At 42.5% G+C, this 19,066-nt stretch overlaps 1 protein-coding gene across 1 annotated transcript in view; it reads left to right on the forward strand.

The window, feature by feature from the left end:
• The window catches only part of TCP11L2 (t-complex 11 like 2), a 40,397-nt gene extending 29,022 nt beyond the window's left edge, over positions 1-11,375 (forward strand). Inside the window, exons 7-10 of the mRNA XM_055395224.2 lie at positions 413-600; positions 821-1,002; positions 3,615-3,787; positions 9,029-11,375. Of these exons, the coding sequence (XP_055251199.1) occupies positions 413-600; positions 821-1,002; positions 3,615-3,787; positions 9,029-9,273 (788 nt within the window). The 3' untranslated portion in view covers positions 9,274-11,375. The remainder of the gene's footprint in view (positions 1-412; positions 601-820; positions 1,003-3,614; positions 3,788-9,028) is intronic.
• Positions 11,376-19,066: the final 7,691 nt, after the last annotated feature.

Genomic DNA, 19,066 nt, shown 5'->3' on the forward strand with positions numbered 1-19,066 from the left:
TCCATCTGTTGCTATCTGCTGCCACTCTCTCCTCCCTTCCCTGCTTCTTTATGGACCAGCAGTACAGATTTGCTTGTAGCATCCAAATTGCTATGCTTTCTCATTATTTCGTCTCTGTGTGTGGTCTGTTCTCCTAGCCTGGAGTGACAGCTCTTTCCTCTATCTGCCTTGTGTCACTTACGGAGTTCTTCCTTTTAGACTCTACTGTAGACAGCCTCTCCTCCCTCCACCCCCACTGGGCCTTCTAGTACTCACTGTCTTCTGCTGTAATTGTGAGCTTACATGACTGTCTGCCCATCTGGACCAAAGGCTCCTTGAGGGTCGTTGCCGTCTTACCGTTCATCGTGTGTGGAATGCACAAATAAAGGAATCTATCAGCTGTAGGACAAGTGTGTGGCCTTTTTCCTTGCAGGTGCTCTTGATCAAACTACAGAGTGGATAAAAGAATCTGTCCATGAAGAGTTACTTTCTCTTTCTGAGGCTACTTTAACGCCTGGAGCCGAAAACAGCTCCAAGCCAAGCCTGAGCCCTACGTTGGTGCTAAATAATAGTTACTTGAAACTGTTACAGTGGGATTATCAGAAAAAAGAATTACCAGAGGTGAGTGATTTCTTTTTCCCCCCTTTGGCTTCCCCCAAGTTTTCAATATTCTGATTCTTAAGTTCAAACAGTGTATCAGCTGGTCTGTCTGTGTTGCATGTGGTTTAATGACCTTAACTGGAGTCAGAGGAAAAATGGGGGGTTTGGATGTAACACTGCTGATTTTACACGTTCATGGTATTGAGCTTCCCTTCCTATTTTTACATCTTAAATATGCTAGACACTCATGACAGATGGAGCGCGTCTTCAGGAACTGACAGAAAAGCTGAATCAACTGAAAATGATTGCCTGCCTGGCCCTTATCACCAATAACATGGTGGGTGCTCTTACAGAAGGCCTACCTGAGCTTGCAGTCAGACTAAAAAGGATTTCAGCTGTTCTACTTGAAGGCATGAACAAAGAGTGAGTTCCAGCATTTTTATCTGCTCTCCCTTGTATTCCAGCTCTGCATGTGTTTCAGAGAACATGAATAACCTCAGAAAATCTGGATGTGGTATTCAGGACCGTGCTTTAGAGAAGCTTAGCTCATGCCTTCTTTTCCTAGAGTTTCTTTTCATATCTCTGAAGGCTTAGATGTCCCTCATCGGTAGGGAGAGGTCTTTTCCATAACAGGTGCCAGGATGAGTGTAGTGTTTCCACTTAGGACTGATGTGTGTACAAGTTCTCCTTTGACAGTGTTGTGGAAGAAACAAACAATACCTAGAAATTCGTCATGCTCAGTGTCAATCAGAGAGGCTTTCTGATTCATTTGTTCTGACTCCATCATTTTTCTGCAACGAAATGTTTACCAGCTTCACAGATCCCAGCCTCTGTAAAGCCTACAGAAGTAGTGACATCTCTGTCCTTCAGAGATGTTTTCCAAGTCAGTGAAAGTTTTGTCTTTGCCAAATTCATTTCTCAGTATCAAACCATCATTGAATACTAGAATCCCATTTCAATTTTGCATTATTGGGAATCCTGTCCAAGTCAGAAAATTTCTAATCCTGGCCAATGACTGGGTGTTTCCATGGGTCTCCTATGGATTTCCTCTTACTGACTGTCCTCTCAGGTGTTTTCAGGGACTTTACACCCAATACATCCAACATCCCATCTTCCTGCTTGTTATTCAGAGAGCACATGCATGACTTGATAAAATCCTAGAATCTTAAAAGTCAAACTAGCCCAAGTGGTTCCAGCAATCCAGAGTTCTCATTTTGACCTAAAGCTCAGAGAGAATAGGATTTGCTTTGGGCTGTACACCAAGAAAAGGTCAAGCCAAGACCCGAGCCCAAGCCTGATTGTCAAGTCCCTGCCCTTTCTACTGATCCTGGCACTAACCTGCCAGGCTCTTTTCTTTCACATTCCAGGACCCAAGACCTGTAAGGAAAAACACCTGCTCTGGTTTTCAGAAACCTGCTCTTAGTATTTCCCCACACTGGGTAATCATTATTTTCTAGGAATTCTAATTTATTAAGCCTTTAGTGAGTCCCCAAATACTGCTTAGTGTTAGCTGCTCAGTTGTGTCCGACTCTTTGCAACCCCTTGGACTATAGCCTAACAGGCTCCTCTGTCCATTGAATTCTCCAGGCAAGATTCCTGGAGTAGGTTGCCATTTTCTACTCCAGAAGATCTTCCTAACCAGGGACTGAACCCGCATCTCTGCGTTTCTTGTATCGGCAGGCAGATTCTTTACTGCTGAGCCACCTGGGAAGCCCTCCAGTACTGCCTAAGTATTCATATGAAGCACATAGCAAATGGTCACTAAAAGGACAGACTTTTGGGTTAGACAAACCAGGGTTTAAATCCTAGCTGTGCTATTCCACTGAATAGGATCCTGAGTCACTCTGAGTGTCATGGCCTCACGGTAAGAAGGGATATAAAGATACCTACCTTAGAGTTATGGCAACTTAAGATGACATTTGAAAAGACCCCGATGCTGGGAAAGATTGAGGGCAGGAGGAGAAGGGGATGACAGAGGATGAGATGGTTGAATGGCACCACCGACTCAATGGACGTGAGTTTGGGTAGACTCCGGGAGTTGGTGATGGACAGGGAGGCCTGGCGTGCTACGGTTCATGGGGTCGCAGAGTCCGATACGACTGAGTGACTGAACTGAAGATGTCTCGTGTGTAGCAGGTGTGTGGCACATTGTAAGTGCTTGAAAAATGTTAGCTCTTAATAACTAGTTGTTAAGTCATCTTCTTTATAGTTGTTCTGCCTATCTGACTGTTTTGTTGTTTTGTCTAATTCCCCTCACCACCATCCCCCCTTCTCTTATCCTTTAATTCCCATTGTGCACAAAGTTGTCTTAAGGATCCTTTCTGAATAACAAGATACAATTTTCAATATCATTCACAATAGTGTGGACACAGCAAATGCTGCTTCCTATTATACCTTTTTCCTTACCTATTAAATAACCACCACTAACTACTTTTTACATCTTTCTGGACTGTATATATTTGGGATTACTGATCAGCTACTTGAAAGTAACAGTGGGAAAGAGTCTCTTATCTTTCATCATGATAGGTCAAGAGTTTTAGGTAATTTGTCTTTATGGTGTTGGCCTCTGAATATTTCTTGTTTTTGGTTGGTGTTAAAGGTTTCCTGCACAGGCTGGATAAATTAATTGATTCTATCTTATTTTCTAAGCACATTAAAACCAAAATCTACGAATCCACTCAGGCCAGAGGGTTTATTTTTCAAATTAAACAAATATTTTCTATCCCTTTCTGATAGCCCTGCCTGAAAATGGGGTTGCGGATTTATTTTCAGGGACCACATTTTTCTGTCTGTGCTTTTCATATTCCCTACAGAATTGAGTGGTTTTAAGCATTTAAAAGTCTGATGCATATAAAGCTTGGTGGTTGGGAGGAGTTTCCTATTTTCTAAGCTCATTCTAATAGAGGCAATTTTTGTCTATATGAGAGAAAATTAGTAGACATTTGAAACAAGCTGGTATATTTTTTAAACAAAACAAACAAAAACTTGCTGAATAAAAACTGTCCCTGGTGGAATTATTGTTTCATATTTTGTAGGACCTTTAACTTGAAGGAAGTCCTGAATTCTATCGGCATTCAGACTTGTGTTGAGGTTAACAAGACCCTAATGGAGAGAGGTTTACCAACTTTAAATGCTGAGGTTCAAGCTAACCTTGTAGGCCAATTCTCAAGCATCGAAGATGAGGACAATCCTATCTGGTCTTTAATTGGTGAGTCCTTTTATTTTTATTGGTTTCTGCTTCAATGTCAATATTCTTTACCATGCTGGCTTTGGCTAATGTTAAGTATCAGTCAAATTTTAGCAGGTTACCCGCTTCTCTTGGTGAATAAATATTGAAAACATGAAGAAAGCATTAATATTTTCAAAGGTTTGAGACTCACTGCTGCTTATGTATGTATATGTAGTGAAGTGGGGGGGATGTTTCAGGGTCTTCTACCTTACTACCCAGCTGATAGGGTTTTATGAAGAAAATAACGTCATGCTGCCATCATTTTAAAATCCTAGATCAATACAGCAATCCAAACCATATGGCAGTATGTTCACAGAAAGTAGACACATGCTCTGATGGAAGCTAACCTGTGTGAGCTGAGGCCCCTTGCTTGGTCAAGCTTAGAAAGACTAAAAGTTAAAAGGGCCATAGAGTTGAGAGGCATAGTGGGGGGATTTTTTTGTTCCCTATTTGATTGCTAAGAAAATTAATATCTCAGGATCAAATTGTGTTGGTGAGTTGGGGAAATGGAGACTGTATCAGGACTTTTTTCTGTTACCTGTTACAGATAATTTAAAACTCTAAAGTGACTTCCCAGGTGGCTCAGTGGTAAAGAATCCGCCTGCCAAGCAGGAGACCTGGGTTTGATCCCTGGTTCTGGGAGATTCCCTGAAGAAGGAAATGGCTATCCACTCCAGTATTCTTGCCTGGGAAATCCTATGGACAGAGGATCCTGACGGGCTACAGTCCATGGGGTCACAAAGAGTCAGACATGACTTAGTGACCAAACAACAAAGTGGCTTAAGCAGGAAGGGACTGTATTTGCTCATATCACAGAAAAGAGCAGTTGGGGCGATTGGCTGCTGGTACAGCTTAATAAGAGTTCAGATGATGTCTTGGCACTGTTTCCCACTTGTGGTCCCTCAGTGCTGCCTTCCTCTGGGATGGCTGTCTCTAAAATAGTCTCTTCCCAACATAGCAAGATGACTTCCACTCCAGCCTGCATCTTTCCATATTTAAATCAAGGCAAAAAAACACACAAAAAACCAGTCAGTTTCCCTCCCCTCTTAGCTCAAACTATGACCCCAGAATTGAATCCCATTAGCTCCAGTTGGTGGTCACATCCCATTTTTGGTCACCAGAGTGGAAGAAACTTAACCCCAGACAAGTGTTCAGTTCCTGGAGCCAATGTGAGTCAGCTTTACCTGAACACCTGATCTGAAACTAGGGAAGCAATTGTTTCCCCCAGACAGAATCAGGGTGCTGTGGCCATAAGAAGGGGATGAAGGTGATGTGGGAGACAAAGCAAGTGTCAGCGCCAGTGGGAGAGGAACAGATGGAGCAAAGAGTGTGGAATTTGAATATCCAAACATTCCAGGAGGAATCTGCAAGTTTTCAAAGCACAGCACTGACTTCCCTAGGAACACAAACACTGGTTATTGTTTAGCTGAGATTCTTAAAGGGTGTCTTTCAACCTTATCCCTGGGACATGGGTTGCTGGCGATCTAAGCACCCAGGCCACTTAAGAGCTCTGGTGGGCGGCACGTGGGCTTTGAGGGGTGACAGTGAGGACGGTAACACACACAACATAACCTCAGCTGCCTGTGGCCGAGCCCTGCCCTGCATGACCTTCACTGCTGACAAGCATGTCACAGCCTGTCATCTCAGGCTGTACAGCCAGCACTTGGGCCATGGTGCTTTTCAGAGGAGGAGGGGCAGGCTGTCAGCCATCTCTGCCTCGTACCAGGAGACCCTCGCTAGTGCACAGGTCTCATGAGGAGGATGGGATGCATCTTTGCTCATCGTGATTTCCCCAGACCATGGGGGCGGGGCCCAGAGATGACCTTTAATAGGTATCTGAGGTGTCAATCACAGATTGGCACTTGCCATCTACCTCTCTAAGGATTAAATCACGTGTTGCTGCAGCTGCTGACGTCCAACACCCCCTGAAAGGAGTTCAGGATGGAGAACAGAAAAGAAGCACTGTGTGTTCAGGGGAAAACTGGCAGGATAGGTCTTCACGAGTTAGATATTCTCCAGAACTGATTTTATAAACCCAATTCACATATCTCCTCATATCTAGAAAAACACTAAAATCCTTCATAGTGATGACTGTTTCTTGTGACTAGCAGAAGCTTCATGAGACTAGTAGAAACCTTTCATAAAAATGTGTTTTTGATTGCACCAAAATCACACATATACTGTCCCTTTCCCCTTTGTCTTTGGAACGGTCTCTCAGAGCTATCTGAGGTGCTGTCTCCCAGGCTGCAGTCCCCTATTGCCCCAGATAAAATTCAGTTTGCAACTCTCACATTGTGTATTAATTTTTAAAGTCAGCAGTGGAGTGGATGAATGAATGCATGGAGACTTGGAGCAGTCAAGTGTCTCTCACCTGAGGCCATATAACCAGCGGGTCTCAGGGTAGGGAGTCTTCCTGTCTGACTCACATTCTCACATGCTCTGATGGGTACTCCAGTCAGAGCTGGAGCCCTGCTGCCTGTTGGCAGGCTGGCCAGAGCCTCGGGTGTTCTCTGTGCCCTTGCTTTAGATCAGGGAACTACTGGCAGCGCCAGAGAGAGGGGGAAGCTGGGGGCCAGGAGATGCCCCACCCTGAGGAGGCCTCTTAAAGTCCAGTCAAGCCACTTTTTTCCACCCAGCCCTCCCTATTCCAAGTTTCCTGTTCTTTTGCAAATTGAAAGTGTTTTGTAACATTGTTCAAAGTACTGTTGCCTAGCAACTTGCATGACTCACTTGAGTGTCTCTTCCCTAGGCTCTGGAAGCCAAGGGCATGTCTTTGGCAGTGGCTGGGTTTGGCTGCTCCTCAGTGGACAGACACTTCCATCACTTTAGTCTTGGCCTAAAAACTGACTCATCCATAGAAGAGACAGAACTACTTGTCAGCATAATAACAGTTTTCAAAGACCTGCATTCTTTAAACAGTCTCACAGAAAAGTGTCCCGACCATAACTGTGACAAAAATAGACCCGGGCTCATGAGAATCTAGCAGCCAGCCTAACGGAGAGTTTAGTGGACCATTTGCTCTGAATTCTCTGCCCACAGAGGAGCTAGAATACATCAGACCTTAGAGGGATCCCTAGGACAGAAGAAGGGCTCCAGCTTAGCCCTAGCTTTCCTCCTCTGTTGTTCATGGTACCCACAGGCTGCCTTCTTCTGTTCTCAGTTGATGTGCTATTTATTTACAATAAAATCACAACTCCCACTGTGTTCTTAGCCTTTAAAAAAGATAATTAGAAAGCAAGTTTTCTTTCAAACCAATATTTTCAGATATATACGATAAAAATGATCTATGGAAATTGTTTGCATGCTAATAGCCACCTACATTTTTAAAAAGTAATTTTCAACTGTACAAGTGATCCCTCCATGAATAATTTCCTCTTGTTGAAAATTTATGGATAAGGCTCAGGTCTTCTTCAGCCCCTACTCCTCTCTGGCTCCTTGTGTTTTCAGTTTGGGGTTTATCTTCATAGACCTTTTTCATGCCATTCTCACTTCACTACAGTCAACATTTGTGATATGCCTACAGCCTGCCAGACCAGGGAAATAAAGGCTAAAAATGTAGCCCTCACCCTCCGAAAGCCTACTGTCTGAGAAGCGAGAGAGAGAAATTCTCAAATAACAGTAATAAGGGGTGAGAATATAACAGATGGTAAGGAAAGCCACAGAAAGGAGATGACTTTAGTATCAGCGTGGATGCTCTCAACTTTGGCAGAGATGAAGTGAGATGGAAGGGCATTCTAGTAATAGTCTGGGCTAAGATATGGACATGGGACACTGGGCACTTTGAGTTCTAGGTCAGATCTGGCTGAAATGTATGATTTGGGGTAGAAGTGTTTGGATATAAGAATTTCAGTAATATTACAGTTGTCTGTGTTGGATGAGTGTATTTAAATGGCAACCCACTCCAGTATTCTTGCCTGGAAAATCCCACGAATGGAGAAGCCTGGTGGGTTACAGTCCCTGGGGTCGCAAAGAGTTAGGCACGACTGAGCAACTTCACTCACTCACTCATTTTCCTTAGTAAATGTTCTTATTTGTGAGATTTCTGTTTTCAGAGCCAGAGAATGTCCTTGGAGCAGCCTGGGCTGGAGCAGGTCTGGCTTGTCCAGTGCCATTTGTCCCGGACACCGCAGCTTCCCTTTTTAAAGCATTTGTATGCATTTGTGGAATCTTCTCAAATGCAGAGGCACAGAAGCAGGAAGAGTGGAGAAGGTGGCAGTGCCAGTTGGGGTGGTCCTTCCTGAGTGCCTCCAGATTCTTGCCCCCATGGGGGGTGATCATATAATTTATTTTCTAACCCAGGACACTGTTGAAAGTATTCTTTTTAATAAGACCAGGACAGCAGGTGTCAACTTCAACTGTCCTGAGAAAACCCAGACGTATGTTCACCTTTGCCATGTGGCAGTTTGGGCTCCCAAGTTTGCCAGATCTGTAGATTTTTCAAGAAGAACCAAAAATGTGATTTTCTATGTGAAAGCCCCTCATTTTAAATAGCTTCTGTTTTTTATAAAAACACTGTCTGGGCTAAACTAGCAGTCCCAGTTTACATACTCAGCTTTAGGATATATAACTAAAATTATGGACATTTGATTTTTATAAAAGACTCCCCACTCCACCCTGAAAGTGCTCTGTGTGTTTTATTAGTTAGCTATTACTGCCTAACAGATTTCCCTAAGACTCCATCTATCATTGCTCACCAGGCTGTGGGGCAACTGGGCAGTTCATTTGGTCTTGCTGAACTCAATGCATGCATTTATGGTAAGCAGCCGCATGGGTAGTTAGCTCTGCTGGTCTCCCCGGACTGTCTCAAGTGTTTGGGATTTGGCTGGCTACTGGTTTGTCTAGGATGGCCTAAGATGAACAGTTGGGCTTCCCTCGACATGGGCTCTCATCTGGCCCAGGCTTGTTTACATGGAGGTGGTAGGCAGAAAGGGCAGATTCAAACCATGCCTCTTGAGCATGGAACTCACACACCATCACTCCGGCCACATTCTGCATGGGCCAAAGCAGGTCAGAAGGCCATCCCTGATCCAAAGCCTGGGCACCCAGACTCCAGCCCTGATGGGAAGAACTGCCAGGCTACCTTGGAAAGGGCATGAGTATAGGGAGGGGGTAAAGAATTGAGAATGTTGTTGCAATCCATCTACCACAATTACTATTCTCATGTTTAAAAAGTATGTGCTTTAATAATAGGACAGATAAACATATCTTCTCTCCCCCCAGATAAACGAATCCAGCTATACATGAAAAGTCTGCTTTGTCTGCCAAGCCCTCCAAGATGCATGCCTCCCATGCCAGGAGGCCTTGCTGTCGTTCAGCAAGAGCTGGAGTCACTAGGCTTGCAATACGCAAACATCGTGAATCTCAACAAACAAGTATATGGACCATTTTATGCAAATATACTCCGAAAGCTGCTGTTCGGTGAGGAAGCCACAGGGAAGGCAGAAGCTTCTTCATCTACTAACTAAAGAGGAAATGACATTGGAAAAGAGATTGGAAGCCCAGCACTTAGGTACCCAGTCTGTTTCCACCAGCGGCATTACAGATGGGGCATATTCTTGATCCTGTGTGAGGCATGGTGTTAGCCCGAAGTTGTGTAACCCAGTAATGTCAGCATTGCAGAGACATGCACATCACAACGCCCCTGCACGTGCACCATTTTCGAGTCCTAAAGAGACTTTTTAATGAACAGAAAACAATTTGTATTTAATTCTATTACCTATATAATACTTATAAATGTTTTCTTAAGCATTTATATCTGGCTTATTCATTCAACCCTTAAGGAATTGTATTTCCTCACCTGTTACTATCAAATCTAATGATTTTTTTTTTAACTTTGGTACAGCTTCTTAAAGGGTTGAAAGTTCTAAATAAATGATGTGAAGTAAGGATAATTGTATTTGAAATGTACAATTAAATTTTATTCATATATAATAGAAACTTACATAGTAAGTCCTCAAATTCTACAAATATACCTAATCACATTTGGTGATACCGATGGTCAGTATTTGTTTAGAATTTAAATGTATTAAATACATTTTTATGCTATGCACAAATTTTAGATAAAACCTCCCTTGATGATTTAATGGAAATAGAAACAAACCCCTTCTAAAATCTCATTCTAGAGGGTGGTTCTTCTCTCAACTTATGCTGCTCTCTGAGAGAAACACTTTTTGCACACATCTCTTCGTGAATGTCCTTGCATTTCTCAGGCCATTGGTAAGGTTTATATAAGATTTTAATATTTTTACATAAGGCAGGAGTGGTTTGAATTGGTAACTTGAATTTACTTGTCAGAAAAAGTTGATAAAATGGGACCCCCATTCTCAGTGAAATTCACATCTGAAAAAGAAACAGATGAACTTTGGATTCTTTTTCTTCTTATAAGCATATAACGTGCTAGCAAATGCCTTCTCTGTGGATTTAATTCTTACCCCACCATGACCAAGAAGCTCTTCTCATCATTTGCCGTTCTTGTGCATTAAACTTTGCACGCTGGCACTGCTTGTTAGGATCCTAGAGAAATCTGCTTGTCTTTGGATTACATGCTTCTGAAGTGTTGAGGGAAGCACTACCGGAAAATGCTTTATTTGCATAAAGTGCATTTTTGATGGTTTGATTTTCTGAGGACTCCTTGACCATAGCGGTCTGATGGAGAAGAGCAAGTAGGAAGAAAAAGCTTAATCTTTGTTTCTTCTTTACTTCCTCTTCCTCACCATGACCTCTACCATTATGGTGCTACCTAGTGATTTGATGAAGGCCTGGGAAATTATTGTGTGGATAACTTATCTCTGATCTTTACATTTTGGAGGGATCTGCCAAAATTTGAGGAAATGTTGAACATCATCTTTTTTCTCCCAATGACCAAAACATAAATCACCATTCTGTCCATTTGAGCAGCTGCGTAGAAATGGAATTTACTGAAGAGCACATCATTGGTCTTACCCGTTTTCCCCTTCTTCCTGTATGTCCATTCTGCTTGTTTCCTATGCTTAGAAATCATAAGGTGCTGTAGATTTTTGTTTGCATTTTCTCTTACATTGAAGTTGTTTTCAACTGTTCACTTTGGGGCCTGGATAGCACAGAGGGTCTGAAAGGTAGTGTGTAGTGTGACTTTTTGTCACTTTCCTGGTGACCTGTATATTTAACTAGAGGACCAGGTGGTATACTTTTTTACTATCAGATTGGAATCCAGCTGGTATTCTTATATACTTGATTATACTACAGTTGCCAGCAGGAAAACAATGTGCAAACATTTTTTTTAAATGCATTTTAAAATGAAGGGCATTCTGCTTTTTTTTTTTTTTTAAGTGGCAAAGAAAATCTCAATGTCCCAAGTCTGGATTTAAGCAAGTACATTTATTAGGATTTTTAAATCCTGTCTCTTAGCATGTTGTTTATTTGGTTTTTACTTAATGTTTACTTCTACTTTTGAGAATTTTCTTAACATGGTCTTGTTTTGTAATGTCAATTTTCCTAAACACCATATACACTTTTCATTCTTCTACTGCTAAAACATGTATTGTGCACACTAGTTACATTTTAAAACATTAAAAATTATTTCAAGATAGATGGTGTCTCTGTTTTCTAAACCACCTTTGGATAGCTTGGGGCTGGAATATTGCACAGTCTTTATTGCAGTGATTCTAGAAGGAATCTTCTACTTAAGGCCAAAGCCTCACAGACATCAATCGTGTTCATTCATTCAGTCAACAAATAGCTATTGAGCATCTACTATGTGTCAAGAAATATCCTATGTATTTAATACACAGATGACTAGACAGACACTGTCCTGAGAAGTTTGTAACTTAGTAAGAAGGACACACTCGTGAAGAATAGCAATAAAGTGTAATTCGGGCTATGCTTTTAAAACAAGTACACATAGTACAGAAAGTGAAGAAGAACTAAAGAGCCTCTTGATGAAAGTGAAAGAGGAGAGTGAAAAAGCTGGCTTAAAACGCAATATTAAAAAAACTAAGATCATGGCATCCAGTCCCATCACTTCATGGCAAATAGATGGGGAAACAATGGAAACAGTGACAGACTTTGTTTTGGGGGACTCCAAAATCACTGCAGATGGTGACTGCAGCCATGAAATTAAAAGATGCCTGCTCCTTGGAAGAAAAGCTATGACCAACCTAGACAGCATATTACAAAGCAGAGACATTACTTTGCCAACAAAGGTCTGTCTAGTCAAAGCTGTGGTTTTTCCAGTAGTCACGTATGTATGTGAGAACTGGACTATAAAGAAAGCTGAGTGCTGAAGAATTGATGCTTTTGAACTGGGATGTTGGAGAAGACTCTTGAGAGTCCTGTGGACTGCAAGGAGATAAAACCAGTCAATCCTAAGGGAAATCAGTCCTGAGTATTCTTTGGAAGGACTGATGCTGAAACTCCAATACTTTGGCCACCTGATGTGAAGAACTGACTCCTTAGAAAAGACCCTGGTGCTGAGAAAGATTGAAGGCAGGAGGAGAAGTGGACAATAGAGGAGGAGATGGTTGGATGGCATCACCAACTCGATGGACATGAGTTTGAGCAAGCTCTGGGAGTTGGTGATGGACAGGGAAGCCTGGTGTGCTACAGTCCACGGCGTTGCAAAGAGTTGGATATGACTGAGCGACTGGACTGAACTGATACATAGTATAGACGAAAAATCACTGGACTCTTTCATGGATCATCCTTGAGCTAAAACATGAATGATAGGCAGGAACTTGCCAAGAGACCAAGAAAGGGAAAGGCACAAGAGGCCAAGTGCACAGGAGGCACAGTCATGTGGAGAAATGGTGAGCCCAGGGAACAGCCTCCAGAAGAGGGGAAGTGATGAGAGGAGAGACAAGCAAGGGAAAAGGCTTCTGGGATGTCATGTTCATATGTGTGGGGTTTGTTCTGAAAGAGGTAAAGAATCATGGAATCCTTTGAAAGTTGCAAACAATTATGTTTTGGAAAGATTGTCCTGCCAAGCACACTTGCCATTGGTGCTAGATTATGTGTGGTGTGCGTATGTGTACACACCCTCACACCTGAACACATGGCACAGGCAGTAGAAATGGACTCTAGCTAACAGGCAGACAGAGCGTATATTGGAGAGATTTACACACTTCACAGAATCTATTTTGTTTGGGGAATTAAGCTTGGCAAATGGGTAGGAACCAAGGCAATGCAAGCGCAGGGCCTTAGCCAAGCAGGATTCAGAGATTGATTTCTCAACTGTCCTTGCTGCTTTGCCTCATTTGCTCAAGATTTAAAGTCCCAGATATCAACATTCAGTGGGACGAATCTCTGTCAAGGGCAATGCTTTAATTTGCATGGGATGGAATGAGATAGTGGCTGACACATAGACTCCTATGTTCCCACCAAGGTCACCCAACTAGTGATTTCTTTCAAATAGGAAAGGTGTCCTGAGGAGCAGAAAGAGAAAAACAAATCCACTATCCTTTACGTTTATGAGGTCTTTTGAACTCGAATGGGAGAAATGTGTGAGGAGACCCCTCCTCCCATCCAGTATTGCCTCTAAGAATGACACTATAATTTCCAGGAAGGGCATAGTCAGTGAAATCAGCCTTTACTGGTGTGCATTGATGAACTCCTGAACAAATAGCTCTCAAGTCACCATGGCCTCAGCATAGCTTTATTTCTCAAATTGTAGTTCCAGGTTTAGGGAAGGTTGGTGTATGTATCGAGGGCCTTAATCCAGTTACTCAGAAACCCAACTTCCATCCATCTTATTCCATCTTATAACTCAGCAGTCCTCAAAACCTTCGGCATCTCCTGAATCACTCAGAAGACAGGGGAAATAAATGGATTGCCTACTTCTATTCATGGTGCATCGGCCAGAACTCAAAATCACCTGGCTTCAAGTGCAAGCAAGTCAGGAAAATGTGCCCAGGAGAAAAGAGGTGGACATGGGTACTGGGTATGGATAAGCACTAGCAGTTTCTAACTCAGACCCTGCCAGTTTCCTTGAATAAGCTCTATGAATCCTCTTTTCTATGAAAATAAGTTTAAAGTCATGTGTCTGCTCTGATCTTTTAGTATTAGCTCCCCAGAGCACCGAGTTGAGAGGATTTTGAAACCAAATCCAGGATAAGCAGTAAAGAATTCTGTGGGGCCTGCCACATTTTGTGCAACATACATTTTTTCACTTGAATCCTCCTTAAAACTAAAATTGAATCTGTTCTACCTCTGGGGATGTTAAGTACCAAAAGCTCCCACTCGTTAGTAAAAGTAGCAGGGGACTGAGAGTCAGGGGACTTGAGTTTGAATTCACTTATTTTTCACAGGTATTATGACCTCAAGTCAGCCTTCTAGTCTCACCCTGAACATCGATTTCCTACCCTACCTGCCTGCCTCACAGAGCCCTAGTGAGAGTCAAATGAGATGTATCTGAAATTGTCTACAAACTTTAGCATAATGTGGCCAGAATACATTACAAAAGCTAATTTATTAGTCCTAAATCTCTTTCAAGCTTCAAGAGGTTTTAGTATTGTGAGATGTGATGATCGAGTACTTAAGTACATAAGACCAAAAATTGTCAACTCTCATCACAAGCATGGTTCATTAAGCCCAATATTGTCATTGGCAGAGAAACTCAAGGGTATGTAGAGACTGCAGTTATTGTCCTTGATGTTGACTTCAAAGGATAGTGACACAATCCAACATGTTCCAATTTCGTTTAGTAAATCGGATATGACTTTATCCTCCATGATTTAATCTAACCTTTTAGAAAGCACATTTGTACCAGCAACTTGTGCCCTCTTGTTCTCTACTTTTCAAGTGAAACTTTGTCTTTTCATGTCTAAGCTTGGTATGTTAGCCTTGTTCAGCTTTCAAGGGAAAGGGACCTAGGGATTTATCGCAAGGCTTTAAGAAGAAGAAAGGAAACCTGGGAATCTGCCAGCAGTTGCACCTGCAGGGATGATAGAGAAGTTGAACATAATTTTTTCTTTCAGAATTTAGCAAAATACTTACTTATCATATGGACTAAGCATTTTATATAAATGGTCTCATATAACTCTACAACCTGCACAAGGCAGGGTCTATCATTATTTCCATTTGTGCAAAATGAGACACAGAGGTTAAGGTCACAGAGCTGATAATCAACTTGAACGCAAAGAGTCTAACTCTGCAACGTGTTAACTACTCACTATACTGGTTCACTATACTGTTGAAATGCTACCAAATGCTGTTTACTTCTCTGCCTCTGTTTCCTATTGCCCTTCCCTTTTGGTCTTCACTGAAAACTTCCCAGAAGAGAGAAAATGATTGGGTCTATTTGCCACTAGTCACTATGGATACCCCTCCCAGACTCTCTTGCCTTCGGTAGGGGGTCTCATAAGGAGCTCCGTGCCCCCTCCCTGCCCCCTGCTTAGCTGGTTGCTGGCCCTGTCGGTTTTGACAGGATGACGAGGTAACGTGACACAAAAAAAGGTTTTTCAGAGGAAGACCTATGGGCCTGGCAGGCAACTAGAGGTTTTGGACCATCCAGTCTTGCTCAAAATGCAAAATGTTCTCTGATTAGAGTAGAGACTTCTGTCCCAGCTTCTCCTTACCTTGCTGGCTGTGAAACAATAGACTTCCAAGATCCCCTTTGCCGTTGCCTTTTCAGACTGAAGAACCCTTATTCCTTCTCCAACGTTGTTCTGGGCTTTCTCTAGTTCTGCTATAAATTTATTCAAATATAGAAATCAGGATCACTTTTTTCCCCCCAGTCTGAATGTACCAAGGTTTTCGAGGAGAGAAGGTCATCTTTTTCTTTTGTTTTCTAGTGTCTTCAAGTTGAAGCTTCTCAAAATAAGTTCTAATTTTCTTTAACATGGCATAAATGACAATTTCTGGTGTTATCTACAGACGCATCCCTCGACAAGCCCTGTGGGAGAACTACACTTAGCCGCCACACATATTGATAGTATTATGTGCTCGACAGCCCCCATGTCGTTTTTGCTCAGGCTGTCTTTCTGCTTGATGTCTCCTACCCAATCCATTCAGCTGGTGTCACAATAGAGTGGTTTAAAACATGGGCTCTGGGGTCAGATGAGTGTGGATTTAAATTCCAACCACGCTTGGCAAATTTCTCAAACCTTATGAGCCTTAGTCTCCTCACCTGGCAAAATGGGGATTATCATACTTCTCCCCCTTGATTATTAAATCAGAGAGTGTACAGAAAGTGGTTATTCCAATGCCTGGAAAAGAGTAAACAGTCAACAGAAACACTCCCTAACATTCCAGGGCTCAGCTCTGACACCTCTGTTTTCCCCTTTCCTTTGCTCTTCTTTAACTGATGCTCATGGTTCTCCTCGCATGGGTCACTTTCCCATCTGGGGACCACAACACTTCATACCTAGGTGATGGGATAGTATTCCAAGATGTCAACTGTTTTTCTGTGATCTCCTTTCCCTAATTGCCCAGCCCTCTATTCAAACCACCAAGTCTTTTTTGTACCAATAGTTCAGGAAAAGGACAGCAGAAAACAGAAATCAGGACACTGTTTCTGGCTTTTGGAATAAAAAAATCCAGCCCCTTAGGGCAGCAGTCCCCAAACTTTTTGGCACCAGGGACCAGTTTTGTGGAAAACAATTTTTCCATGGACTGGGGTAGGGGGTGGTTTCAGGATGTTTCAAGTGCACTACATTTCCGTTCCGTTCCGTTCCGTCGCTCAGTCGTGTCTGACTCTTTGCAACCCCATGGACTGTAGCCTACCAGGCTTCTCCGTCCATGGGATTCTCCAGGCAAGAATACTGGAGTGGGTTACCGTTTCCTTATTGTGCATTTTATTTCTATTGTTATTACATCAGCTATACCTCAGATCATCAGGCATTAGATCCTGGAGGTTGGGAACCCTTGCCTTAGGGGATCAGAAAGACAATGGATTTGACCCCAGGATGCAAATGCCCCTACCTCAGGAACCAGGCAGGTGCAAACTGGGTGGACACCACTTAGTGTCAGCCAATTGCTCCCATGTAGGACTGTGGGACCTCTGCTACCAGATCCTCCTCAAGAGAAACTTTAAAAAAATCAGAATTTTAAAAAGCATGACATGAAAAATTGAACTTATCACTCAATGCATGTTTTTTTCCCCCAAATCATTTATTCAACACAACTTTACTTAGGAACAAACAATGAGTTAGAACCTGAAAAGATGAAGACAAACAAGACAGTCCCTGTTCCAGGTGCTCCCTGTCAGAAGGAGAGGTAAACACGTAAACAGGCTATGGGATCGAGTGATAAACCTTATGTTACGTTACATTACAGAGTGATTCTCAACTGGGATCACTGGGCCAGCAGCATCAGCATTATCACCTGGAAGCCTATTAGAAATGCAAATTTGCAGGCCCCAGCCCAAACCTACCAAACTGGAAAACTATGCTTATTTTAACAGAAAACAAAACTACAACAAATTAGACTGACCCGGTGCTAGGGTTGCCAAGTCTCTTTAGTCGTCTTCGACTCTTTGCAATCCTATGAACCATAGCCCACCAGGCTCCTCTGTCCATGGGATTCTCCAGGCAAGAATACTAGAGTGGGTTGCTGTGCCCTCCTTCAGGGGATCTCCCTGACCCAGGGATTGAACCCATGTCTCCTGCATTGGCATGCTAGTTCTTTGCCACGATCGCCACAAGGGTTAGACATTCAGAATGGCAAATGAGTATTTATAAATTTTCTTAATTTACTATGGCAAAATATACTAAAATTTACCATTTCAAGTGCACAGTTGGCAAAATATACTAAAATTTACCATTTCAAGTGCACGGTTCAGTGGTCTTATGTATACTCACACTTGTGAAACTATGACCATTATCCATTTCCAGAATTTTGCATCTTCCTGAACTGAAACTTTGCACATACTAAACAACTGTTGATTCTTTTTTGCCTTTCTCCCCCCTCAATGGGATTTTTTTTCCCCTATTGATTCATGTAAGTTCATTTTAAATGAGGGATACCAATCCTTTCTCACCTGCCAACTTGTGTGTCTTGAAACCTATTCATGGAGATTTTTAACCATCTGTTCAGGATATTTTAAATTTTTCATGGAATCCTAAAACTATGGATAGAATTTTATGATTCAATCTATGAATATTTTCCTTTATGACTTCTGTGTTGCCATGCTTGAAGGCAGTCACCATTCAATGTCATGAATTTGTTCACTTTATATTTCCTTCTAAGGTTGTTAACATTTAAATATGTAATCCATATAGGATTTACATATATATATATATATATATATATGTTTTTCCCCCCCTCTTGAAACAGCTAATCAGCGGCTCCAACATCATTTTTTGGAAAAGCATCTTTCCAACTGATTTAAAATGTCATCTTTTCATACTAAATTTCTGCTGACATTTACTCCTGGATCTTCTGCCTAGTCCTTTCAGAATATAACTATCTTTATTGCTGTCCTGTTACGCTCTACTCTCTAGGTAAAGTTAAATCCTCATTTTGTGGTCATTTTAATGGTTGTATAGTAGTCCACCACACACGTACCTTAAGTTTTTAAACCAATCCCCTCCTACTAGGTATTTGGTATATTTCCAACTTTTCCATACTATACGTGTAGTTTGTGGCGAAATTAAATGACTCCTATGCTTCTGTGGCTCAAGTCATGTAAATTTTCCTTTTACCCTTTTCTGTGAAATATTTTTAAAACAATATGCTTTTTGACCTCAATTATGGGATAACTGGGGGCTTCCCAGGCAGTGCAGTGTTAAAAAAAAAAGAAAAAAAATTCGCCTGTCAGAGCAAGAGAAGCAAGGGACACGGGTTCCACCCCTGGGTCGGGAAGATCCCCTGGGGGAGGAAATGGCAACCTACTCTAGTATTCTTGGGGCTTTCCTGGTGGCTCAGACTGTAAAGAATCTGCCTGTAATGCAGGAGACCGGGGTTCCATTCCTGAGTCGGGAAGATCCTCTGGAGCCTACGAAATCCCACGGACAGAAGAGCCTTGCGGGCTACGGTTCATAGGGTCACAAGTCGACACGACTGAGCAACTATCACTTTCTAGTACTCTTGCTAGGATAATCCCATAGCAAAGGAGTCTGGCAGGCTACAGTCCACGGGGTCCTAAAGAGTCGGACTGACTGAGATCACAGGAAACGACATCCCTGCCCGGCTTTCAGATTACCCACGCGAGACTTCCGATGGACACCAGAAGGCGCAGTTTCCCGGCTCCGCCTCAGTCACATCCGGGTTCAACCGCAGGTTCCGACCGACAGCAGGCGGAACCTTTCTTCCTCCTACTAAGTTGCGCGGCGGGGACCGTTTAGG

The sequence above is a fragment of the Moschus berezovskii genome, chromosome 6 (assembly GCF_049115385.1).
Source record: "Moschus berezovskii isolate FMDL1 chromosome 6, NW_MosBer_1.0, whole genome shotgun sequence".
Classification (NCBI taxonomy): Eukaryota; Metazoa; Chordata; class Mammalia; order Artiodactyla; family Moschidae; genus Moschus; species Moschus berezovskii.